Source organism: Grampus griseus, assembly GCF_964374135.1.
Source record: "Grampus griseus genome assembly, chromosome: 2".
In the NCBI taxonomy this organism is placed as follows: Eukaryota; Metazoa; Chordata; class Mammalia; order Artiodactyla; family Delphinidae; genus Grampus; species Grampus griseus.
This window is the reverse complement of record NC_139018.1, coordinates 27,822,868-27,850,142: the sequence shown is the minus strand read 5'-3', so window position 1 is coordinate 27,850,142 and position 27,275 is coordinate 27,822,868. Positions and strand designations below refer to the sequence as shown.

Below are 27,275 nucleotides of genomic sequence, written 5' to 3'. Positions count from 1 at the left end.
TCACAGATTTGTTCCTAATTGGACTTTCTGTTAGAATTGAATTAAGTCTATTCACTTAATTTGAGAAGAACTGACATCTTCATAATTTTTCCTCTTTTCATTCAGAACCATGGTAAACCTCTCCATTATTTCAAGTCTAATTTTATTCCACTCGGATATGAGTCTGTATAGTTCTGTAGTTTCCTTTATATAGATTCTGCATATTTCTTATTAGTGATATTCCTACCTGCTTCATGGTTTTTTGTTGTTGTTGCTATTGTGAATGGAACCTTTTTTTTTTTTCCATTCAAAAGCGAACCCGTAGAGCGATAGGATCTCTACCACCGCTCTCAGCTGTGAGACTCTATGGTTCCTTGGCTATATAGGAACATTCAGCTCGCCCCAACATTATCCGAACCGGAAGGAAGGTGGCAACCGAGAGTCGCCAAGCAAAGGGCCGCTCTATCTTGCCTTTGTTCTCCTCTCGGTGGCTACTGCGCAGGCGTAATCGCCCCGGTACCGTCCCCACCTTCCCGGTCGCGGGCGCAGCTCGGTAGCGCCGGCGCACTGGCGCGCTCCGTTTACACGCTCCGGGACCTGTAGGCGCCGCGAGTTCCGGCTGTCGCCGTCGCCGCCGCAGCTCCTGGAGGTCGGTTGCGACGCGTAACGACGCCGGGACGAGCGCTGCGCCTTCTTCTCCGATATGTACCCGAATTGGGGCCGGTATGGCGGGAGCAGCCACTATCCGCCGCCGCCGGTCCCGCCGCCACCGCCGGTGGCGCTTCCTGAGGCCTCGCCGGGGCCCGGGTACTCGAGCTCGACGACTCCCGCGGCCCCCTCCTCTTCTGGCTTCATGAGCTTCCGCGAGCAGCACCTGGCGCAGCTCCAGCAGCTGCAGCAGATGCACCAGAAGCAAATGCAGTGCGTGCTCCAGCCCCATCACCTTCCTCCGCCCCCCCTGCCGCCCCCGCCGGTGATGCCGGGGGGCGGCTACGGGGACTGGCAGCCACCGCCGCCGCCGATGCCCCCGCCACCTGGGCCGGCTCTCAGCTATCAGAAGCAGCAGCAGTACAAACACCAGATGCTCCACCACCAACGAGACGGGCCTCCTGGTTTGGTTCCCATGGAGCTGGATTCTCCCCCTGAATCTCCCCCAGTACCGCCAGGGTCTTACATGCCCCCGTCTCAATCTTACATGCCTCCACCTCAGCCACCACCCTCGTACTACCCCCCGGCCTCGTCTCAGCCCTACCTGCCTCCCGCTCAGCCGTCCCCTTCTCAGTCCCCACCTTCCCAGTCCTACCTGGCGCCCACCCCATCTTATTCTTCCTCTTCCTCTTCCTCGCAGTCCTATTTGAGCCATTCCCAGTCCTACTTGCCCTCTTCTCAGGCATCTCCTTCCCGCCCCTCCCAAGGCCATTCTAAATCCCAGCTGCTAGCTCCGCCACCGCCGTCCGCCCCTTCTGGGAATAAGACAACTGTCCAGCAAGAGCCTTTGGAGAGCGGGTCCAAGAACAAGAGTGCTGAACAGCAGCAAGCTGCCCCTGAGCCAGATCCCTCTACGATGACTCCACAGGTAAGAAAACATCTGCCCAAGCTGCGCCTCTCACCTAGAGGGCCCTAAGTGAGCAGGCCTGGGGGCTTTACCCAGGGCTTAGCCTAATTCCAACACACGATAACTGGCTAATTTACACTCCAGGGTAGTCCATAAAAGTCAAAGGTCTGACATCCCAGCTTTTCAATTAGCTAAATGTGGATTATTAAAAGAACAGTGTTTGAAGATATTTCTAGACACCAGAGTGATGGGGTGACTCAAGAGTTACTTCTCAGATGTATTCCTTGGTTTCCTTTGATCATGCTTCTAGGTTTTATTGCTGTTGCAAAGGGCTTTTTTGTTGTTGTTGTTTAATTGTAACTTAAACTAAAATTCTGTTTTAGGGGCAGCATAAAAAAGAAGCTTCTCAAAGGGCTGACACCTGAAATGCATATGAATCTTATGACCAGTTAGTTTCTTTAAAAGAAAATTAAGGGCCACTGATAGCTGTCAGCTTCCTGAATTAAGAAGTCTCAGCAAATGAAGGGTGGAAATCTTGTTCTAATCAGGAACATCCTAATTATGTTTATAGATATATATGCAATACCTAGGGAAGTCTACATATTTGACCTTTTTGGGAATCTGTTGGTCATTTAAGGAACTGACCCATACATCCTGTTCTCACATCACTTAAAGATAGTTTTAAGACATGACCAATTTGCTGCATTGCATTGTTGTTACCATTTACTCCACAGTAACAGCCTTGGAATTCAGCCAAGTTTTAAAAAAATGGTGGTGACATCTCTTCATTCATGAGAGAGCCAATCTTCTAAACTTCTCTTTCAAGTGATGCTTCCCTGTCAAAGATTGATAGGGTAGCAGTAATAAATGAATTCCTGTCTTGAGAAAGAAGATAAAATTAAGTGGAAGAAATAATTTGTTTTGGTTTCTTAAAATAGACACTTTTAGCAATTAGTAATCTACCTAGATTCCCTCATGAAAAAAGAGAGTCTTTTAATCTACAAGCTCAGATTTACATATAAAGATTTCCAAAAGATATTATTCTAATTTTACAGTGGTTTGGCATTAGAAATTAAGAAGAGAAACAGGTTGTTTTTTTTTGTTTTTTTTGCATCTTTATTGGAGTATAATTGCTTTACAATGGTGTGCTAGTTTCTGCTTTATAACAAAGTGAATCAGTTATACATATACATATGTTCCCATATCTCTTCCCTCTTGCGTCTCCCTCCCTCCCACCCTCCCTATCCCACTCCTCTAGGTGGTCACAAAGCACCAAGCTGAAAACAGGTTGTTTTAAGTAAGCAAGATGTGGTGCTTGGCACATCATCAGGAGAAAACACTTGAGATGCTGGGGTAAAACAGTAGAATGAGAGATTCTGTTAGCTTACACCAAATTAGTACTATCCCATCAGGTTATTTCTCCAGATTCCTCCATTATAATAGAGATGGAATTTTTGCCCCCTTTACCACCCCACTCTGAGATTTCCAGTGCTTTTGTTGTCCAGCACTCTCAGAGTTAGTCCAAGCCAAAATATGACATTTATATCCTCATCTCTACTGGACTTTTTCTGGCCTCTTAGACAAATGAATTGTTTTTTGGTAGTGGGGGATGGGGGGTGGGAATCAGACCGATCCTTAATATGAATATTTAGCACGAACACTGTTTTTGTTTTTCTGCCTTTGTACCCTTGTCTATAGTGAACTTCTTTTAGTGCTTTGACTATTCAGTGCCTCAAATTCTTTGATGAGAGCCGTAAAGAAAGTGGTGGAAGATGAGATTTGAGAGGTGGGAATGGGCCAGATCAAGAAGGCCCTTGCTAAGCCTCTTTAGGTTTTTTTTACCTCTCTCTAGAATTCATCCCAACTTCCTCAACCCTCTCTCCCCCCTTACAGTTGTATTGCTTTCGAGGCACATCTCAAATATCAGGGTCTCTATGAAGCCGTGCTTCAGCTTACCTGTGTGGTTTGGTTCTGTTCTTCAAATCTTAAGTCCCTTGCAGACAGGGACTGCCTCACTTACCTTTTTATCCCCTGTAGCACCTAGGCCAGTGTCTTGCCAATTTGTCAGCTCTCCACAAAGTTTTGTTGAATAAGATACAAGCGTTGTCGTGTTCTAGACTTAGGATACTTTGGTGTATTAGGTGGTAAACATTTTCTTCATGCCAGTGCCAGTCTCTGACAATTAACCCTTCTTTGTTGATTCATATTTTATTTTTGGAATATTTCATTAAAAATTTTTTTATGGTGAAAGATTTTAAACATGCACAAAAGTAGAGAAAATGGTATGATTCTCCCCATATACCCATCACTCAGATTCAACAGCTATCAAGATTTTGCCATGTATGCTTCACCTAGGCCTTTACTGTTGTTCTTTTTGTTTGTTTGTTTGTTTTGTTTTGTTTTGTTTTGTTTTTTTGTGGTACGCGGGCCTCTCACCGTTGTGGCCTCTACCGTTGCGCAGCACAGGCTCCGGACGCACAGGCTCAGCGGCCATGGCTCACGGGCCCAGCTGCTCCACGGCATGTGGGATCTTCCCGGACCGGGGCACGAACCCGTGTCCCCTGCATCGGCAGGCGGACTCTCAACCATTGCGCCACCAGGGAAGCCCCTTTACTGTTGTTCTTGCTGAAATATTTTTAAATGAATCTTAGATCTCACATCATTTCCTTCCTACATTCTTAGACATTTTTTTTAAAGGACTTTTTCTAAGGTAAACACGTTATAACGCCTAACAAAATTAACAGGTTTCCATCATCTAATACCAGATCTCTTCAGATTTCCCCTATTGTCTCATCATACTAATAAAAATAATTCCTTGATATTATCCATGTTAAAATTCCCCCATGGACTTAATAAAGTTTTGATGGTTTGTTCAAATTGGGATTCAATATAAACATTTTGGGGCAGAATAATTCTGTTGTGCGGCTGTCTTGTGCATTGTAGGATGTTTAGCAGCAACTCTGGCCTCTACCTGCTAGATACCAGTAGCAGCCCCCAGTTGTGACTACCAAAAATGTTTCCAGATATTGCCAAATATCCCCTGTGGGGCAAAATCACTCTCACTTGAGAATCCCTGATTTAGGTCAGTCTCTCCTATTCTGTTTCTCTACCCTTGCCGTTGAGCTTGTTGAAAAATCTGTGTTAGTTATCCTGTAGAATGTCCCATGTCCTGGATTTGTCTGCTGTCTCGTTGGTGTCATTTGACTTGTTCCTCTCTCTCCCATGTTTTTTTTTGTAAACTAGGCATTAACTGTGCAACCTTCTTAGATTTAAGTTCACCTTTCTTTTGGCAAGTGTACTTCGTAACCTAGGAAGTGCTGTGTACTTCATTTGCATCCCATCAGGAGTCACTCAATGCCTGGCTGTCCCATAGTTAGTGGTGCCAAGATTGATCAAGGAGGGGGTGACTGTTTTCTCTGCTGTAAAGCTTCCCATCAATCTTCAATCTAATATTTCATCTAGTGGTTCATCCGTTGATGGTCTTTGCTTGAGTAAATTATTTCTTTGTTAGAGGCTGCAATATGGTGATTTTTTTTTCTGCTGTTTCTTCTATATTTACCATAAGGAATTCTGTAAAGAAAAACTTTCACTCATGAACTAGGGCTGTTTGATTGGACATACAGTTAGCATAGAAAAGACAGGATAAGTGCTTGATATTCTTCCATTTAATTTCTAGTTTTCAGAGTAAAGTGATGATATAATGGAATGTGTCATTTTTGAAGAATTAACTCTTCTGTGTGTTTTAAAGGACTGGCTAGTTAAAATGCATACTGGTCTTTTTTTTAATGAACTGTGATTTATTCTTTTATTCTTAAAACTTATTTAGGTAAAGCTGTTGACTTTGATTAGAGTTTTTAGTCACTATCTAATACTTAAATATATATTGAGTAACAACTGTGTGCCAAGAACTGTGCTTAGTACTGGAGATGAAATGGTGAACAAAATAGACAAGGTACCTGCCCTCATTCACTTGTTCCAATGCGGGGAAAAGACATTTAAAAAGTAATTGAAGACGTGTAAGGTGCTGTGGAATTATAAAATAGAAAATATCACTAGACCATTCCATAAGGATTAGGAAAAGGTGAGCTTTTTTAAGCTCACCATTGTATTCACAGGGCCTTGCTCAGAGTCTAGCACATAGTAGGTGAAGAATAAATATTTTTCAAATGATTGAATATAGCTGGGAGCTCTCACCTAATTGAAGAGACCTCCCTTTGCAAGTAATATTTAAATGAAACCTGAAGAATGGGTAGGAAATAACCAGATACGAGTTCAAAGAATTAAGTTCAGTAGGGCTTACTGAAGGTACAAACCAGGCCAGGGAGGACCTATGAAGACTTTATCCTAAGGGCAGTAGGAAGCCATTGAAGGATTTTATATAGGCAAATGTGACAGATTGGCTTGTTTGAAAGTTCACACTGCTTTGGGGAGAGTGGAATCGAAAGGAGCAAGAGTGATTTAGAGAGAATAGTGAATAGAGTGATCCAGGCAAGAGTTAGTAGTGGCTTGGCCTTGGATGGTGATGGAGGAGATGGAGAGAAGTGGAAAGACTGGAGAAATATTTTGGTGCTAGAATCCAGTTGGAGATTGAGTAGTAGTGGAGAGGGAGGCATCAAGGACGATTCCTGGGTTTCTGGGATAGGAAACTGGGTGGATGGTGGTTCCATATACTAATAACCTACAGGAGGGGGAAGAACAGGTCTGGGGAGGAAGGGAAAATGATGAGTTAAGTTTTAGACTTACTGAGTTTAAGATCCTTGAGACATAAGATTCTAAATGGAGATGTCCAGTTAGAAGTTAGATACAGGTCTGGAGTCTAGAAGTGAGATCTGGGAGACATAGACTTGTGAGTCATCGGCATAAAAATGGTATTTGAAGGCACAGAAATAGATGAGGTCTCCTGAGGAGTGTGTGTAGAGTAAGAATAAAGTTTAAAGGACATTGAGCCTAGCCCTGCAGAACCACAGTACCTAAGGGAACCAATGGGAAGAAAGGCCAAATAGGTAGATGGAAAATCAGGACAGTGCAGTGCCACAGAAGTGAAGGGAAGACTGTTCCTAGGAGGAGGGTGTAGTCAGCTGTGTTACTGCTGAGAGGTCAAGCAAGATGAAGACTGTGAGTTATCTTTTGCATTTACTGACATGTAGATTATTGTTGACCTTGGCAGGAGCAGTTTCATAGTGACTGAAGCCATATTGCATTGATTTGAGGAGTGATGGAAGGTGAGGAAATGGGGATGGTGAGTATAGACAACTCTTTTAAGAAGTTTGACTGAAGGAGAGAGAGAGAGAGTATGTGGGCAGGAGCTGGAGGAAGAGGCACAGTAAAGGAGTTTTTTTTTTTAAGATGGGACCTTAATTCCTGGAATAGAGTGTGAACTTCAAAAATGTTGAAAATAAATATATTTTAAATAAATTTAAAAAATGGAAATCCATTTCATTATTTTACCAAGTCCCCCCTCCCCATCCCACTTGCTTTAGGATATGACATTGAACATTTAATGTTACAGGCATTTATCCTAATCAACCTGGACAGGAAAGGCAACCTTTCAAAATTAATCTTTAAAGCATCACACACATAGACGCATGTGTTCATTCATTCATTCATCCATTCATTCATTCATCCTCTCTCTCTCTCTCCCTGTCCCTCCTTCTTTATATTTCCCTACTTGGAGAATCTTTTAGTACCTAGTTCCTTACTGTACTGGTAGCAAGTGGTCAGTAAATACTTGCTGAATTAATTAGCATCTTTTTTGGTATTTATGACAGATACATCCTTACTTTTTAACTCTATTCAATCTCTCTCTTTTTTTTTTTTTTTGTGGTACACGGGCCTCTCACCATTGTGGCCTCTCCCGTTGCGGAGCACAGGCTCCGGACGTGCAGGCTCAGCGGCCATGGCTCACGGGCCCAGCCGCTCCGCGGCATGTGGGATCCTCCCGGACCGGGGCACGAACCCGTGTCTCCTGCATTGGCAGGCGGACTCTCAACCACTGTGCCACCAGGGAAGCCCTATTCAATCTCTTTTTGAGTGTGACATTTACTGTGATTTTCCTCTACCTATGAACTAACATCCCATATGAGATGGAGTTGTCTGATATAACGGGACATTCAGAAGAACTGGCTACTATTTCAGCTTCATTAGCAAGTCCAGGCAGGTTTTATTCCTTTTTAAAATAGAGATAAAGCAATCTCCTCTGGGGTCACTGAGGACATTTCTGAATGATTTCATCATTATTCATTTGCAGAGCTTTAAAAATGTGCCAAAGCCTCGTCCTAGGATTGAATTAGATCTGATTTCTGCTTATTGGGTGCATATTAAGTAGAAATTGATCTGCAGTGCATACTGTTAGTAAATCAACAAGTACCTGAGCTCCTAACAAGGTTCTTAACCTTAGACTAGGTCTAAGACAAAGATAGAAAGCACAAGAATAAGGTGGGTATAAATTGATAAGGAATCTAGACCTGAATAATCTTCCTATCTATAGCCACTGGCTTCTAGTTTATGAAAGATAGTTTGCATCTTTGTATGTTTTGGTGATGCTTTCAAAGTAACTTAAAAAAAGGAAACTTTTAACTTCTACTTGAAAGAGTTTATTAATTTTTTAAAGCTAAAAAACAAGCCTGTTGCTGTTTTCAGTATTTTCATACAATAATGGAAGAAAGTTGAAAATGTTCTAATACCACATAATTGTTGACTATCATGAACAGTGTGTTGGTTTTTTTCTTTTTTTTTTTCATGTTGAATAGTAAAAGTAATTATATTTCAGGAGCTGATGATTATGTGTATGTTAATAAAAAAGAGAAAAACCCAGTCATGACCCAAACTTCAGGATGGAGTTAGTGAGATGGAATTTACTCTTCCAAAGGGATGTAGCAAGTTTCAGGTCATAGAAATTAGTAGCCTAGAAGGGAAGTCTTTAGCTGATCAGCAACTATTTATTGACACGCTACTGTGTGTTCCAGCACTATGTTTAAGCACCAGACAGGATATGAGAAAAGCATGAAACACCTCTCTCCCAAGACAGTTACTTTCTGCAAATGAGAAAACAGATAACAAGACAGTATGTTTCATGAGAAAAGAGTATCATGTATATTTGCATGTGGAAAATTGGAGAGGATATACAGTAAAATAGTAACAATATAGGAAATCCTGGTTATCCAGAGACAATGAATCTCAGTGAATGCAAGTAAAATGAATCCATTTAACACAAGGACCAAAAGTTTATTGTAAAAAGTAAAAAATTTAATTTGGGACACAATCTTGAAAAATAAAGCTCAAAAATCATAAAGAACAGCTGAGTCTTAGAGTTTATAAAGAATAAAGTGTAGATTAGGTTTCTGTACTTTAATTTTTGTGACAAAATTGTGTGACAACACTATATTATCATCATTTATTTCATTTTTGAATATGTTGAAAAAATATTTTAGGGATTTATACATTTTTCCAAGGGCTGTTTTTCAACATTTGATATTCATGTCATTCTCTTTTGCAGTTCCTATTATAAAAATTATTTTTGGTTGTTAACTGGTAGTACTTCTGCTAGATCCTGCATCTTTATAATTGTAGTAGAAGTGTATGCTATTGTTTTTCTTTTTGTTTATATGCTGTTGTTAATTATAGAAGTATATAGGGCAGTTCATTAGTGAATATTTTAGTGTTATGACAACTTTTTTTTCCTTATGCCACCTTGTAACCATGGGGAATTATATAGTGAACACTGGGATAATGAAGATCCTGTAGTTACTTCTGAGTGGTGAGATTTTTTTAAAATTGATTTTAATTATTGCTTATTTGTAGTCGAGTCTCTTTATTTGAGGTATTTATATTTTATAAAGTTGTCAAGAACACTGAATTAGTGAATACTGAACGATTGCTCCTGGGGGAAGTGCAGGGTTAGGTTCCTGTGGGCCTTCGGTCACATTTTCTTCAACCAATCAATACATAACCTTGTTTTATATGTGTTTCTGTTTAAAAACAAATTATTTAATGTATATTGTTGATTCATTAACATTGAACTCACAGCCAACAGCACTATAACACATGCCTGAAAGAAGCTTATCCAACACAAGTATTTTCTTCTTAAGGCACATCATAGCGTTCTCGCACTTAGGAATACTAGACAGCACTTCAGCACAATGCTTGGGGCCATTTTAAACAGCAAAATCTTCAACCAAAAAGTACAGAAATGTGAAAAATGTGGCCCTAAATAGACCTTGAAAAGAACACTTATTTACAATATAAGAGCTAAACAAAAAGGCAGAGCATGGCCGTGTTCTGCCTCAGACAGGAACGTGCAAGTCAGATAACTAATTTTTTGCCCATCTACGCGTGTCCACAAATCACTGTGAAAGTTCCCTGAGTGTTGATTTTGGAGTTAGAAATAAATTTTAGCAAGTTGGCAAATTCACAAATACAGAATCCATGAATAATCAGGATAGGCTGTATCTTCTAATTTTTTTCCACATTAAACTTATTACTGTGGTAATTTTTAGAAAGTGGAAGCACAAAATAAGCTTCCAGAAAATCAAATTACAGTATAACTTGGAAGACAAAGTGAAACTTTTAAAATAAATAGAAAGCATTCTAAAACACAGTGTATTTTCATTTATGTATATATACCTGGGTATGGCAAGATTAATGATACAGCAGGTGTTTAAAAGAGGGAAGAGAAGACAGAGAGAAGAGGTAGGACTGTTTATTATATTCATTAATCACGAGACCCCCGTGGATAAAACTGAACCAACTAAAGGCAAGTTAAAAACAATAGCTATGAATACTGAAAAGATTTACTCTGATCTTTTATCAGAAAGACTACTCTCACCTCCAAAAGCATGTTTTTTTAATGAGAATAGAGAAGTATGTTGAATTAACATGTATGGTTTAATTTAAATATATAAATTTGGGGGAGGAATTGAAAGATCATGTTTATTTATTTGCCTTTCTCAGTTCAGGTTTGCCTTTTATTATATATAAATACATGAACACAGACACAAGTGTAGCTCCCTGTCAAAACCAAGTTGCAGATATACAGGATTGTCAATTAAAATTCTTTTTTTTTTTTAATTTTTAAATTTAATTTAATTTATTTTTTTATACTGCAGGTTCTTATTAGTCATCCATTTTATACACATCAGTGTATACATGTCAATCCCAATCTCCCAATTCATCACACCACCACCACCATCCCCGCCACTTTCCCCCCTTGGTGTCCATACGTTTGTTCTCTACATCTGTGTCTCTGTTTCTGCCCTGCAAACCGGTTCATCTGTACCATTTTTCTAGGTTCCACATATATGCGTTAATATACGATATTTGTTTTTCTCTTTCTGACTTAAAAATGGTTTCTGTTGTAGGAACAGCAGCAGTACTGGTATCGACAGCACCTGCTTAGTTTGCAGCAGAGGACAAAAGTGCATTTGCCGGGACACAAAAAAGGTCCTGTTGTAGCAAAGGATGCAGCTGAGCCAGTAAAGGAAGAAGTTACTGTACCTGCCACCAGCCAAGTACCAGAACCCCCTCCATCAGAGGAGCCCCCATTACCACCCCCTAACGAGGACGTACCACCTCCTCTCCCACCTGAGGAACCCCAGGTAACCATGAAGTTAATTACTTGGTATTTATTAAGTTGTTCCATTTTATTCTGCTTCATATATATATGTACCTTTGTTATATATAAATGGATATATATTTTCATTTTTTTTTTTTAAGTGCATGTAAAATTTCATTTGTGGGATAGTCAGATGTGTGCCATATCGGGTTTAGAAAAGGCATTTTTTCATCGTTTAAGTGAGAGTGAAGAATTAGACACTCTTCTGAATTGAGTGTCTCTAAGCACTAAAGGGATGCAAGTGTGGGTGTTTTCATATTGGCAGCACAGGGCAATAATTAAGAGATTGAGCTTTTATTGTCAAACTGCCCGGGCATTGCTACTTGCTGGTGGTGACTCTGAGCAAGTTAGTTAACCATTCTATGCTTCAATTTCCTCATCTACAAAATGGGCATATTCAAATAGTAGCTTTCTTATTGAGCTATTAAAGCATTAAATGTGATAATCCTTGTTGCTTAGCATACTGACTGGCACATGGAAAGTTCTCACGTTGGTCCAAAGGTCATTGTTCTCCCAAGAGCCTTATATGGAAACATTAATGAAACATGATGATTACACTGTAGGCAGCTGGTGAAAAGTGACTAAGGTGAAAAAAGAAATTTCTCATATAGTGAAAAGGATAGTAACTGTGGATTGACTTTCTGCTGGGGAAATGGTTATCCTATTTAGGAACAGTGAGGTGATTATTCTCGTAAAGACTGTGGGATTTATAAATTCCTTTGTATTAGTATCCATGATCACAGTATAGATAGAACTAGGTATTTTATCTAAGGATAGAATAGCTTTTCTCACAGTTGCAGGGATTCTGGACTTTATAACACAATACTATTACAACATAATACTTTATAAAATATTCAGGTTTCTTATTAATTTGGTTGCTGTTTATGACTTAGAAAAAGAAAAAAACTGTACCCTCTCTTTTATCTTTAGTCTGAGGACCCAGAAGAAGATGCCAGGTTAAAACAGTTGCAGGCTGCAGCAGCACACTGGCAGCAGCACCAGCAGCATCGAGTTGGCTTCCAGTATCAGGGAATAATGCAGAAGCACACTCAGTTACAGCAGATCCTACAACAGTACCAGCAGATTATACAGCATCCACCACATATACAGGTGAGTGCTTCCTCAGTTGCCACATGGGAAATTGCCCCAGGATGTTAAAGGGATTTGTTTCTCATGAAAGAGATTTAAGTATGAAGAAGGAAAGATATCAGCTGTTTCGTCTGGAGTGCCCAAGTAGTTATTTGTCACATTACTGGGGGCTGGGAAATGTGGTATTGTGAAAATGCTCTTGGGGAAGGGCGGGTATAGTGGAATCTTCTGATCATGTTAACCCAGGCAGATGTTAGAGTACTGTTGCTAAGAGATTTAAGAACCAGGGCTTCTTACAGACTCACAGACATAGAAACAAACTTATGGTTATCAAAGGGGAAAGCAGGGGGAGGGATAAATTAGGAGTTTGGGGTTAACAGATACACACTACTATATATAAAATAGATAAACAACAAGGACTTAACTGTATAGCACAGGGAGCTATATTCACTCTCTTATAATAACCTATAATGGAAAAGAATCTGAAAAAGAATGTGTGTGTGTGTGTGTGTGTGTGTGTATATATATATACACACACACACACACACACACACATATATATATGGTTTTTTTGTTTTTTTTTTTTGCTGTACACGTGAAACTAACACAATATTGTAAATCAACTATACTTCAATTTAAAAAAAAAAAAAGGAATTCCCTGGTGGTCCAGTGGTTAGGACTCTGTGCTTTCACTGCTGAGGGCGCGGGGTTCAATCCCTGGTTGGGGAACTAAGGTCCTGTAAGCCGCGCAGAGTGGTCAAAAAAAAAAAGAAGAAGAACCAGGGCTTCTTTTTTTTTTTTTTTTTTTTTTTTTTTTTTTTTTTTTTTTTTTTTTTTTTAACATCTTTATTGGGGTATAATTGCTTTACAATGGTGTGTTAGTTTCTGCTTTATAACAAAGTGAATCAGTCATACATAAACATATGTTCCCATATGTCTTCCCTGTTGCGTCTCCCTCCCTCCCACCCTCCCCATCCCACCCCTCCAGGCTGTCACAAAGCACCGAGCCAATATCCCTGTGCCATGCGGCTGCTTCCCACTAGCTATCTACCTTACTGCGTTTGTTAGTGTGTATATGCCCATGACTCTCTCTCGCCCTGTCACAGCTCACCCTTCCCCCTCCCCATAACCTCAAGTCCGTTCTCCAGGAGGTCTGCATCTTTATTCCTGCTTTACCCCTAGGTTCTTCATGACATTTTTTTTCTTAAATTCCATATATATGTGTTAGCATACGGTATTTGTCTTTTTCTTTCTGATTTACTTCACTCTGTATGACAGACTCTAGGTCTATCCACCTCATTACAAATAGCTCAATTTCGTTTCTTTTTATGGCTGAGTAATATTCCATTGTATATATGTGCCACATCTTCTTTATCCATTCATCCGATGACGGGCACTTAGGTTGTTTCCATCTCCGGGCTATTGTAAATAGAGCTGCAATGAACATTTTGGTACATGACTCTTTTTGAATTTTGGTTTTCTCAGGGTATATGCCCAGTAGTGGGATTGCTGGGTCATATGGTAGTTCTATTTGTAGTTTTTTAAGGAACCTCCATACTGTTCTCCATAGTGGCTGAACCAATTCACATTCCCACCAGCAGTGCAAGAGTGTTCCCTTTTCTCCACACCCTCTCCAGCATTTATTGTTTCTAGATTTTTTGATGATGGCCATTCTGACTGGTGTGAGATGATATCTCATTGTAGTTTTGATTTGCATTTCTCTAATGATTAGTGATGTTGAGCATTCTTTCATGTGTTTGTTGGCAGTCTGTATATCTTCTTTGGAGAAATGTCTATTTAGGTCTTCTGCCCATTTTTGGATTGGGTTGTTTGTTTTCTTGTTATTGAGCTGCATGAGCTGCTTGTAAATTTTGGAGATTAATCCTTTGTCGGTTGCTTCATTTGCAAATATTTTCTCCCATTCTGAGGGTTGTCTTTTGGTCTTGTTTACGGTTTCCTTTGCTGTGCAAAAGCTTTGAAGTTTCATTAGGTCCCATTTGTTTATTTTTGTTTTTATTTCCATTACTCTAGGAGGTGGGTCAGAAAGGATCTTGCTTTGATTTATGTCATAGAGTGTTCTGCCTATGTTTTCCTCTAAGAGTTTGATAGTTTCTGGCCTTACATTTAGGTCTTTAATCCATTTTGAGCTTATTTTTGTGTATGGTGTTAGGGAGTGATCTAATCTCATACTTTTACATGTATCTGTCCAGTTTTCCCAGCACCACTTATTGAAGAGGGTGTCCTTTCTCCATTGTACATTACTGCCACCTTTATCAAAGATAAGGTGTCCATATGTGCATGGGTTTATCTCTGGGCTTTCTATCCTGTTCCATTGATCTATCTTTCTGTTTTTGTGCCAGTACCATACTGTCTTGATGACTGTAGCTTTGTAGTATAGTCTGAAGTCAGGGAGCCTGATTCCTCCAGTTCCTTCTTTCGTTCTCAAGATTGCTTTGGCTATTCGGGGTCTTTTGTGTTTCCATACAAATTGTGAAAGTTTTTGTTCTAGTTCTGTGAAAAATGCCAGTGGTAGTTTGATAGGGATTGCATTGAATCTATAGATTGCTTTGGGTAGTAGAGTCATTTTCACAATGTTGATTCTTCCAATCCAAGAACATGGTATATCTCTCCATCTATTTATATCATCTTTAATTTCTTTCATCAGTGTCTTATAATTTTCTGCATACAGGTCTTTTGTCTCCTTAGGTAGGTTTATTCCTAGATATTTTATTCTTTTTGTTGCAATGGTAAATGGGAGTGTTTTCTTGATTTCACTTTCAGATTTTTCATCATTAGTATATAGGAATGCCAGAGATTTCTGTGCATTAATTTTGTATCCTGCCACTTTACCAAATTCATTGATTAGCTCTAGTAGTTTTCTGGTAGCATCTTTAGGGTTCTCTATGTATAGGATCATGTCATCTGCAAACAGTGACAGCTTTACTTCTTCTTTTCCAATTTGGATTCCTTTTATTTCCTTTTCTTCTCTGATTGCTGTGGCTAAAACTTCCAAAACAATGTTGAATAATAGTGGTGAGAGTGGGCAACCTTGTCTTGTTCCTGATCTTAGTGGAAATGCTTTCAGTTTTTCACCATTGAGGATGATGTTTGCTGTGGGCTTGTCATATATGGCCTTTATTATGTTGAGGAAAGTTCCCTCTATGCCTACTTTCTGCAGGGTTTTTATCATAAATGGGTGTTGAATTTTGTCAAAAGCTTTCTCTGCATCTATTGAGATGATCATATGGTTTTTCTCCTTCAATTTGTTAATATGGTTTATCACATTGATAGATTTGCGTATATTGAAGAATCCTTGCATTCCTGGAATAAACCCCACTTGATCATGGTGTATGATCCTTTTAATGTGCTGTTGGATTCTGTTTGCTAGTATTTTGTTGAGGATTTTTGCATCTATGTTCATCAGTGATATTGGCCTGTAGTTTTCTTTCTTTGTGACATCCTTGTCTGGTTTTGGTATCAAGGTGATGGTGGCCTCGTAGAAGGAGTTAGGGAGTGGTCCTCCCTCTGCTATATTTTGGAAGAGTTTGAGAAGGATAGGTGTTAGCTCTTCTCTAAATGTTTGATAGAACTCGCCTGTGAAGCCATCTGGTCCTGGGCTTTTCTTTGTTGGAAGATTTTTAATCACAGTTTCAATTTCAGTGCTTGTGATTGGTCTGTTCATATTTTCTATTTCTTCCTGATTCAGTCTTGGCAGGTTGTGCATTTCTAAGAATTTGTCCATTTCTTCCAGATTGTCCATTTTATTGGCATAGAGTTGCTTGTAGTAATCTCTCATGATCTCTTTTATCTCTGCAGTGTCAGTTGTTACCTCTCCTTTTTCATTTCTAATTCTATTGATTTGAGTCTTCTCCCTTTTTTTCTTGATGAGTCTGGCTAGTGGTTTATCTATTTTGTTTATCTTCTCAAAGAACCAGCTTTTAGTTTTATTGATCTTTGCTATTGTTTCCTTCATTTCTTTTTCATTTATTTCTGATCTGATTTTTATGATTTCTTTCCTTCTGCTAGCTTTGGGGTTTTTTTGTTCTTCTTTCTCTAATTGCTTGAGGTGCAAGGTTAGGTTGTTTATTCGAGATGTTTCCTGCTTCTTAAGGTGGGCTTGTATTGCTATAAACTTCCCCCTTAGAACTGCTTTTGCTGCATCCCACAGGTTTTGGGTCGTTGTGTCTCCATTGTCATTTGTTTCTAGGTATTTTTTGATTTCCTCTTTGATTTCTTCAGTGATCTCTTCATTATTAAGTAGTGTATTGTTTAGCCTCCATGTGTTTGTATTTTTTACAGATCTTTTCCGGTAATTGACATCTAGTCTCATGGCGTTGTGGTCAGAAAAGATACTTGATACAATTTCAATTTTCTTAAATTTCCCAAGGCTTGATTTGTGACCTAAGATATGATCTATCCTGGAGAATGTTCCATGAGCACTTGAGAAAAATGTGTATTCTGTTGTTTTTGGATGGAGTGTCCTATAAATATCAATTAAGTCCATCTTGTTTAATGTATCATTTAAAGCTTGTGTTTCCTTATTTATTTTCATTTTGGATGATCTGTCCATGGGTGAAAGTGGGGTGTTTAAGTCCCCTACTATGAATGTGTTACTGTCGATTTCCCCTTTTATGGCTGTTAGTATTTGCCTTATGTATTGAGGTGCTCCTATGTTGGGTGCATAAATATTTACAATTGTTATATCTTCTTCTTGGATCGATCCCTTGATCATTATGTAGTGTCCTTCTTTGTCTCTTTTAATAGTCCTTATTTTAAAGTCTATTTTGTCTGATATGAGAATTGCTACTCCAGCTTTCTTTTGGCTTCCATTTGCATGGAATATCTTTTTCCATCCCCTTACTTTCAGTCTGTATGTGTCTCTAGGTCTGAAGTGGGTCTCTTGTAGACAGCATATATAAGGGTCTTGTTTTTGTATCCATTCAGCTAATCTGTGTCTTTTGGTGGGAGCATTTAGTCCATTTACATTTAAGGTAATTATCGATATGTATGTTCCTATTCCCATTTTCTAAATTGTTTTGGGTTCGTTATTATAGGTCTTTTCCTTCTCTTGTGTTTCTTGCCTAGAGAAGATCCTTTAGCATTTGTTGTAAAGCTGGTTTGGTGGTGCTGAACTCTCTCAGCTTTTGCTTGTCTGTAAAGGTTTTAATTTCTCCATCAAATCTGAATGAGATCCTTGCTGGGTAGAGTAGTCTTGGCTGCATGTTTTTCTCCTTCATCACTTTCAGTATGTCCTGCCACTCCCTTCTGGCTTGTAGGGTTTCTGCTGAGAGATCAGCTGTTAACCTTATGGGGATTCCCTTATGTGTTATTTGTTGTTTTTCCCTTGCTGCTTTTAATATGCTTTCTTTGTATTTAATTTTTGACAGTTTGATTAATATGTGTCTTGGCGTATTTCTCCTTGTATTTATCTTGTATGGGACTCTCTGTGCTTCCTGGACTTGATTAACTATTTCCTTTCCCATATTAGGGAAGTTTTCAACTATAATCTCTTCAAATATTTTCTCAGTCCCTTTCTTTTTCTCTTCTTCTTCTGGAACCCCTATAATTCGAATGTTGGTGCGTTTAATGTTGTCCCAGAGGTCTCTGAGACTGTCCTCAGTTCTTTTCATTCTTTTTTCTTTATTCTGCTCTGCAGTAGTTATTTCCACTATTTTATCTTCCAGGTCACTTATCCGTTCTTCTGCCTCAGTTATTCTGCTATTGATCCCATCTAGAGTACTTTTAATTTCATTTATTGTGTTGTTCATCATTGCTTGTTTCATCTTTAGTTCTTCTAGGTCCTTGTTAACTGATTCTTGCATTTTGTCCAATCTATTGTCCATTCTATCTCCAAGATTTCGGATCAACCTTACTATCATTATTCTGAATTCTCTTTCAGGTAGACTGCCTATTTCCTCTTCATTTGTTAGATCTGGTGCATTTTTATCTTGCTCCTTTATCTGCTGTGTGTTTTTCTGTCTTCTCATTTTGCTTATCTTACTGTGTTTGGGGTCTCCTTTTTGCAGGCTGCAGGTTTGTGGTTCCTCCTGTTTTTGATGTCTGTCTCTAGTGGCTAAGGTTGGTTCAGTGGGTTGTGTAGGCTTCCTGGTGGAGGGGGCTAGTGCCTGTGTTGTGGTGGATGAGGCTGGATCTTGTCTCTCTAGTGGGCAGGTTCACGTCTGGTGGTGTGTTTGGGGGTGTCTGTGGCCTTATTATGATTTTAGGCAGCCTCTCTGCTAATGGGTGGGGTTGTGTTCCTGTTTTGCTAGTTGTTTGGCATAGGTTTTCCAGCACTGTGGCTTGCTGGTCGTTGAGTGAAGCTGGGTGCTGGTGTTAAGATGGAGGTCTCTGGGAGATTTTCGCCGTTTGATATTATGTGGAGCTGGGAGGTCTCTTGTTGATCAGTGTCCTGAAGTTGGCTGTCCTACCTCAGAGGCAGAGCCCTGCCTCCTGGCTGGAGCACCAAAAGCTTTTCATCCACAGGCTCAGGATAAAAGGGAGAAAAAGTAGAGGGAATTAGTAGAAGTATGAGGAAAGAAAGAAGGAAAGGAGGGTAGGAAGGAAGGAAGAAAGAAAGAAAGAAGCAAAGAAGGAAAGAAGGCAAGAAGGAAAGAAAGGAGGGAGGGAGGGAGGGAGGAAGGAAGGAAGGAGGGAAAGAAGGAAAAAAGACAGAAAGAAAGAAGATACAGTAAAAATAAAATACAGTATAATAAAGTTATTGAATTAAAAACTTCTTATTTAGAAAAAAAAAAAAAAGGGACGGAAAGAACCTAGGACAAATGTTGGAAGCAAAGCTATACAGACAAAATCTTACACAGAAGCATACACATACACCCTCACTAAAAGAGGTAAATGGGGAAAAATCCTAAATCTTGCTGTCAGAGACCACCTCCTCAATTTGGGATGATTCGTTGTCTAAAGGAGGGAAGGTAGGACGGAAAGAAAGAAAGAAAGAACGAAGGTAAAGTATAATAAGGTTATTAAAATTAATTATTAAGAAAAAAAATTTAAAAAAAAAAAACATGGACGGATAGAACCCTAGGACAAATGGTGGAAGCAAGACTATACAGACAAGATCTCACACAGAAGCATACACATACACATTCACAAAAAGAGGAAAGGGGAAAAAATCATAGATCTTGCTCCTAAAGTCCACTTCCTTAATTGGGGATGATTGGTTGTCTATTCAGGTATTCCACAGATGCAGGGTACATCAAGTTGATTGTGGAGCTTTAATCCGCTGCTTCTGAGGCTGCTGGGAGGGATTTCCCTTTCTCTTCTTTGTTCTCACAGCTCCCAGGGCTAAGCTTTGGATTTGGCCCTGCCACTGCGTGTAGATCGCTGGAGGGCGTCTGTTTTTTGCTCAGACAGGATGGGGTTAAAAGAGCCGCTGATTGGGGGCTCTGGCGCACTCAGGCCGGCGGGGACGGAGGGGCACAGAGTGCGGGGCGGGCCTGCGGTGGCAAAGGCCGGCGTGACTTTGCACCAGCCTGAGGCGCGCTGTGCGCTCTCCCGGGGAAGTTGTCCCTGGATTCCGGGAACCCGGCAGTGGCGGGCTGCACAGGCTCCGCGGAAGAGGGGTGTGGAGAGTGACCTGTGCTCGCACACAGGCCCCTTGGTGGCGGCAGCAGCAGCCTTAACGTCTCCCGCCCGCCTCTGGGGTCCGCGCTTTTAGCCGCGGCTTGCGCTCGTCTCTGGAGTCCGCGCCCTCAGCCGCGGCTCGCGCCCGTCTCTGGATTCCGCGCTTTCAGCCGCGGCTCGCGCCCGTCTCTGGATTCTGCGCTTTCAGCCGCGGCTCGCGCCCGTCTCTGGATTCCGCGCTTTCAGCCGCGGCTCGCGCCCGTCTCTGGATTCCGCGCTTTCAGCCGCGGCTCGCGCCCGTCTCTGGATTCCGCGCTTTCAGCCGCGGCTCGCGCCCGTCTCTGGGGTTCGCGCTTTTAGCCGCGGCTCGCGTCCGTCTCTGGAGTTCCTTTAAGCAGCGTTCTTAAACCCCTCTCCTCACGCCCCAGGAAACAAAGAGGGAAGGAAAAGTCTCCTGCCTCTTCTGCTGGTGCAGGCTTTTCCCCGGACTCCCTCCCGGCTAGCTGTGGTGCACTAACCCCTTCAGGCTATGTTCAAGCCGCCAACCCCAGTCCTCTCCCTGCGCTCCGGCCTCAGCTCTCAGCCCCGCCCGCCCCGGCGGGTGAGCAGACAAGCTTCTCGGGCTGGTGAGTGCCGGTCGGCACCGATCCTCTGTGCGGGAATCTCCCCGCTTTGCCCTCCGCACCCGTTGCTGTGCACTCCGCAGCTTCGAAGCTCCCCCCTCCGCCTCCCGCAGTCTCCGCCCGCGAAGGGGCTTCCTAGAGTGTGGAAACTTTTCCTCCTTCACAGCTCCCTCCCACTGGTGCAGGTGCCGTCCCTATTCTTTTGTCTCTGTTTTTTCTTTTGCCCTACCCAGGTACGTGGGGAGTTTCTTGCCTTTTGGGAGGTCTGAGGTCTTCTGCCAGCCTTCAGTAGGTGTTCTGTAGGAGTTGTTCCACGTGTAGATGTATTTCTGGTGTATCTGTGGGGAGGAAGGTGATCTCCGCGTCTTACTCTTCCGCCATCTTCCGCCTTCTCCCCCAGGGCTTCTTATGTCACTTCAAGGTAACCTGTGTTTTTGCCTGAAAAGCACTGCAGTAACAAGCAGAAATCCACCAGCAAGATCAAAGCAACCACCACAAAAAACCTAAGCAAATGCCCCACAAAAGATGAAGTGACTTAGATACTTGTTTGTCTTGTATCTGTGAGGTATAAACTTATGTTTATATGTCTATAACAGATAATTTTCAATAGTAATATTTAAAATGACCCATAGTAGTAATAAAAACTTGAAAAATACTTATTGCTGAGACAGCTATTCGCTTTAGTGTTTGGTAGATTTTTTCCAACTCAGTGATAACATAAAATAAGTCAAAGGGAGAAAGGCGAATGATCATCATGGAAAGGATTTAACAAGCTTATCCTTAGCCTCCCAAAGTCTTGTGTTCTAATTTCCTAAGGCTGCAAATGCCCTTGGTTCATTAATATTTTAACTTATGATTAATTTTCTTATATGAATGTCTTGAAATAATTTTTATCCCTTTATTTGTAGACCATGTCTGTAGATATGCAGATGCGGCATTATGAGATGCAGCAGCAGCAGTTTCAACATCTCTACCAAGAATGGGAGCGAGAGTTCCAGCTGTGGGAGGAACAGCTTCATTCCTATCCTCACAAAGATCAGCTTCAGGAGTATGAGAAGCAATGGAAAACATGGCAGGGACATATGAAAGCCACTCAGACCTATCTCCAGGAGAAAGTCACTTCATTTCAGAACATGAAGAACCAGTATATGGGGAACATGTCCATGCCGCCACCTTTTGTCCCATATTCTCAGATGCCTCCACCTCTACCAACAATGCCTCCTCCGGTATTGCCTCCATCATTGCCACCACCAGTGATGCCCCCTGCCCTGCCTACTTCAGTGCCACCACCTGGCATGCCCCCACCTGTGATGCCACCTTCTCTACCAACCTCTGTGCCCCCACCTGTGATGCCTCCATCTCTCTCTTCTGCAGGGCCACCACCAGTTCTACCCCCGCCTTCCCTCTCTTCTGCAGGGCCGCCACCAGTTCTTCCCCCACCGTCTCTCTCTTCAACAGCGCCTCCACCTGTTATGCCCCTCCCACCATTATCTTCAGCCACACCTCCTCCAGGAATACCTCCCCCTGGAGTTCCACAAGGGATACCTCCTCAGTTAACAACAGCCCCAGTTCCACCAGCCTCCAGTTCTCAGAACTCACAAGTTCCAGAGAAACCTAGACCAGCACTGCTTCCCACTCCTGTGTCTTTTGGTTCAGCCCCACCCTCAACTTACCATCCTCCATTGCAATCAGCCATTGGCCCATCTGAACAAGTGAATTCTAAAGCTCCACTGAGCAAGTCTGCTCTGCCGTACAGTTCATTCTCATCTGAGCAAGGACTTGGTGAGTCTTCAGCTGCTCCATCTCAGCCAATCACTGCAGTCAAGGACATGCCAGGGAGGTCAGGTGGATTGCTTCCAGATCCTCCAAGAAGCAGTTACTTGGAAGGTCCAAGAGGCCCAAGGTAGGTCTGCCTTTTTTTTGGGAGCGGGTGGGGAGTGGGGGTGTGGTGGTTTTGCTGCTTTGCTGATACAGGCTGAGTAGGCTTTTATGTTCTCTTTGTACTTTTATATACATTCCTGGTTTACAGTTAATAATGTTAGTGTTGTTCACTTATTAGACATGACATAATGAAATCTAGAAATGGCAACATGCCCCCCTTTCTTTGATGTCATTGCTTTTATCCTGTATGTAGCGATTTTAGTCCAGGATGAATGTAGTGGTTTAGAGTAATGCTTATCAATTCCTTAGCTTCAGAAGCAATTTTTATTAAATTTATTGATCTTTTTTGCTTTTTGTTTATGTAACAAATAACTGGATTGGTAACTTTCTGTGACATGATATGCCAGCTGTTGGAGATAAAAATGAATAAGCATCTAGTGAAATAAGGTAATGGAATTTAGTGTAAGGGTAAATAGGACTTTTATTTTATCCATTTGTTCAGCAAATATTTATTAATATTTGTGCCTCCAGCAGTGAATATAACATAACAGACACAATCCCTGCCCCCATGGAACTTTTATCCTTTATATTTTCCTCAGTTTAGGAGATGTTTTTTTTTTTGTTTGAACCACATTTTTTAGAAAAGCACACAAAACATTTACTAGTAGTTTCTAAATTTTTTCTTTTACCTTTTAAAAGGTGTTAAATTTATTTTTCCAAGTTTGTAAAAATATTTTCTCCCCAAGTTGGCCTAAATGATAATTTTCTTATAGAAAAACATTTTCAATCAGATTTTTTTCCAATTGGAAATCGTACTGGAAATACTCCTTATACAAAATTTAGACAGGACAGGAAAGTATTGAAAAAATGTAAAAGTCACCTAATTCTACTATCTGGAGGTAATAATTTTTAAAACATATGTCATAAAAAATCGAAGCAGGGCTTCCCTGGTGGTGCAGTGGTTGATAGTCCGCCTGCCGATGCAGGGGACACGGGTTTGTGCCCCGGTCCGGGAGGATCTCACATGCCGTGGAGCGGCTGGGCCCGTGAGCCATGGCCGCTGAGTCTTCGCGTCCGGAGCCTGTGCTCCGCAACGGGAGAGGCCACAACAGTGAGAGGCCTGCGTACCGCAAAAAAAAAAAAAAATGGAAGCATACTAAGTGTATTATTTTGTAACTTGGTTTTTCCACTTGTCAGCATTGGTTAGTTTTCCATTTCAGTGTTGATGGATCTACATCATCATTTTAAATTTTAACCTAATTTCAATATTTGAAAACAAAATATATTTTTTATTTGTTCTCCAAGTTTATATTCAGAAAACAGAACTCCATCCAAAAATGAAAGCTAATTAAAGGCAATTAACGTGAATTCCGCTGAGTACCAGAAGCCTTGTCAGAAGCTTTACATACATTATCCATGGAGTCTTCTCGACAACCTGTGAACTTGGCAGTTTCATATCCTACATTTACCCTTTACAAACTGGGGCTGAGAGGATTGGATAACTTGCTCAGGATCATGTAGGTGGGAGGGTAGAGCCTAAGTCCACATAGTGGGAGCTGAGTCCAGAGGGTCCCCAGAGCAAGAGCACTAGTTAAGCACTGTGTTTAATGCCGTGATTGAGTGATGTTCATCCTGTCAGTGATTACAAGTGCATTTGTAGTCCTGATTTATTTGGCATGTGTTTCATCTTGATTTGAATTCCTACTTATCTCCTGGATTGAGCATTACCTTTTAGATACGGTAACTGATTTGCTATATGAGAAGTACGTTCTTATAACCTCATAAAACATAGATTTCCTGCTTCCTTTTTTCTGTCATAATAATGTTTTCTCTCTTTTGCCTACCAAATCTTGACTTTGTAAATTTAGGACCTACTTTAACTTTTTTTCTTTTGCCTCAGGGTACAGTTAATAATTTCAGTGCTAGGAGGATCTTAGCAGTTACCTAGTGCAACTTGCCCTCTATATAGCAACTCACCTTTGTGTTGCATTTTGTCATCCTAGGTCTTGCACATATTAGCTCATTTATTCCTCTCAGTGATCTCATGAAGTAAATGGATAAAGGGAGCTGAGATTTGGAGAAGTTATAAATAAATTGCCCCGGATGACACGGCAAATAAATGGTTGAGGTGGGGTTAGAATCCAGGGCCTTCTGACCCACTCTTAAGTCCACTGTGCTTCCTGTGACAAGCAGCTGATGGGCTCTGCTTGAACATTGGCACTGTGATAAGGAACACTGCCCCACGAGGTGCTGACAGTTTTACAGAAATTGTATTTCTTACATTGAACATAAATGTGTTGCCTTGACTTCTGCCTGTTGATTCTAGATCTGCCTGTGTGGTGCAACACATAGTGATTTACCCTGTCCCTCTTCTACAGTGTATCCTGCCGTTGTCTAAAGACCATCCTCTTGTCTCCCTCCACCCACCTTAACCATTCTGCTGTGCCATCACATAAACTGAAGTTCTCTTCATATTAACATCGGTGCTAGCTTTGTCCTGCTGTATTGTTCACTGTCCTTTTTTTAAAAAAAAATTTATTGATTGATTATTTGGCTGCGCTGGGTCTTAGTTGCAGCACTCAGGATCTTCGTTGTGGCGTGCAGGATCTTTTTAGTTGTGGCATGTGGAATCTAGCTCTCTGACCAGGGATCGAACCTGGGTCCCCTGCATTGGGAGCGTGGAGTTTTAACTGCTGGACCACCAGGGAAGTCCCTGTTCACTGTCCTTTGAAGGGCCTTTGGTTTATCAGTCTCCTTCAGAATGAACACTTACTTCAGATGGAGAAAGACCATAGGCCTATTACTAACTTTGTTATAAAAATGTACTTATATAGCTGAACAAATTGCTTTTTTTTGGGTGGGGGGGTCAGTACTCTCACAGTGTTGACTCATGTTGAGCTTAACATCAATTTGGCCAGCCAGGTCTTTTTCACCTTACTGTTATTAAGCCAGTTCTCTGTCACCCTGAACTTGTACAGTTTTTTGTCTTGTGTTCTTTTTTTTCCCTAAGACTTTACATTTCGTCTAGTTAGGTTTGGGCCTGCATTCTAGTCTGCTGAATCTTCACGAATGGAGATTACACTGTTTTTAGATATGAGATATCCCTTCCTGGCTTTTTCCACCTGCAGCTTTGATAAGGATGGCATATTTTGTCCTTGAATTGTATCCTGCTCACATTTCTACCTTGTTTTTTTTTTTCCTACCTTGTTTTAAAAACCTTTCCCTGATCTAGCTGTGTCATTGCCATTTCTATTACCCTTCTACTTCTTTTGTTCACTTAGCCCATGTAAAGTATAGTTTGTGACTGTTGCCCAGGCATGGTTTTTTTTTTTTTTTTTAACCTTTGTTACATGGGAGAAAAAGAGATCAGTGGGAAGCCGGTCAGTGAGTAAAAGAGACTGAGGTAAGAATAATCCACACTATTAAGAAAACTTGTGAATTTCCTTTATTAGTTGAATTCAGCGTTTGCTATATATATAACATACGGTAAGCCACTCTGTGTGTGTGTGTGTGTGTGTGTGTGTGTGTGTGTGTGTGTGGTTTCTTAAACAAAGCTGGGTAGAAAAACAAGAACTGAGAATACAGTTAACTGATTTACCAGTTACGCACTGTTAAATAAAGTACTGGAAATTACTTTGAGTTTTTTGAAAAATCCAGATTTAGGCTGCTTTCTAAAAACTGAAGGTTTTCAAAAAATCAAGTGACATAAATGCATCATATGTGAGTAGCACACCACATTGTTGAGCATCTGGGGCAGCTTTTTGAAACTGTTTATATGTGTATGTGTCATTGGATTCATCAAGTCTTGTAGAAGACTACCACAGCTCCAGTAAACTGTCATGTTAGTAGATGTTGGTTTCCAAGAATCTTTTATTTTCAATAATAAAACTTACTTATTGAAGAGGAACATACAGAGATGTGCACAATCATAAGTGTACAGCTTAGTAAATTTTCACAGATACACCTGTGTTATCGCGACTCAGATTAAGAAACAGAAATTAACAGTGTCTGAGAAGTGCCACTCATGCCCCTTCCCATTTTTCCTCATCCCAAAGATAGCCACTATTCCAACTTTTTACACAAGAGATTAGTTTTGCCTATTTTTGAACTTTATATAAATGGACTCATGCTGTATGTACTCTTGAGTCTGGCTTCTTTCACCTAACATTATATTATTGTGAGATTCAGCCATGTTGTGTGTAGCTGTAGTTTGTTTCATTCTCATTTCTTTACAGTATTTTATTGTATGAATATACCACAATCTGTTTATCCATTCTAATATTGATGGTCATTTAAGTTTTTGGTGGTTATTATGAAAAACACCGCTTTGTGTCTTTGGTGCTATATATGTCCCTTTAGGGGTGTGTGTGTGTGTGTGTGTGTTTGTATTTAATTTTATTTAGATATATGCCAAGGATGGGAATTGCTTGGTCATAAGAGTACGAATATGTTCTGCTTTGATAGATATTGTCAAACAGTTTTCCAAAGTGGTTGTGTCAGTTTACACTCTCACCACCAGTGTTTCTGTATTCCATTTTTTTTTTGTATCCTCATTAGTACTTGGTGTTATTAAACTTTAAAATTTTAGCAATCTTGGTGTATGTCTAGTGGTATTGTAATACGGCTTTAATTTATATTTCCCTGATGACGAATGAGATTGACTTCCATTCCATTTGATTTTCGTTCAGTTGGATTTCCTCTTTTATGAAATGCTGATTCAAGTCTTTTCCCTGTTTTACTGTTGGGTTATGTTTTTTTCTTATTGGTTTGTAGGAGTCCTTTATATATACTAGATATCAGTTCATATGTCTAGATTGTCTTGACTGTTTCTCACTCTGCAGCACTTTTTGCATTCTTATCCTTCAGTATACTAAAAAAGTAGTCTTCACTTTACCATCTAGATGGTGCATTGGAACCTTTCTAAAAAATATTTATTTAGGGGCTTCCCTGGTGGGGC

At 40.7% G+C, this 27,275-nt stretch overlaps 1 protein-coding gene across 4 annotated transcripts in view; it reads left to right on the top strand.

Annotated features, from left to right (window-relative positions):
* Nucleotides 1-587: 587 nt before the first annotated feature.
* YLPM1 (YLP motif containing 1) overlaps nt 588-27,275 on the top strand; it is a 74,248-nt gene continuing 47,560 nt past the window's right edge. For all 4 annotated transcript variants that reach the window (XR_014296320.1, XM_082647739.1, XM_082647737.1 and 1 more), the window contains exons 1-4: nt 588-1,555; nt 10,891-11,127; nt 12,075-12,254; nt 21,346-22,340. Coding sequence is in view for 3 of the 4 variants with exons in the window: in XM_082647739.1 (XP_082503865.1) it covers nt 683-1,555; nt 10,891-11,127; nt 12,075-12,254; nt 21,346-22,340 (2,285 nt within the window). In the remaining variant the exon portion in view is untranslated. The remainder of the gene's footprint in view (nt 1,556-10,890; nt 11,128-12,074; nt 12,255-21,345; nt 22,341-27,275) is intronic.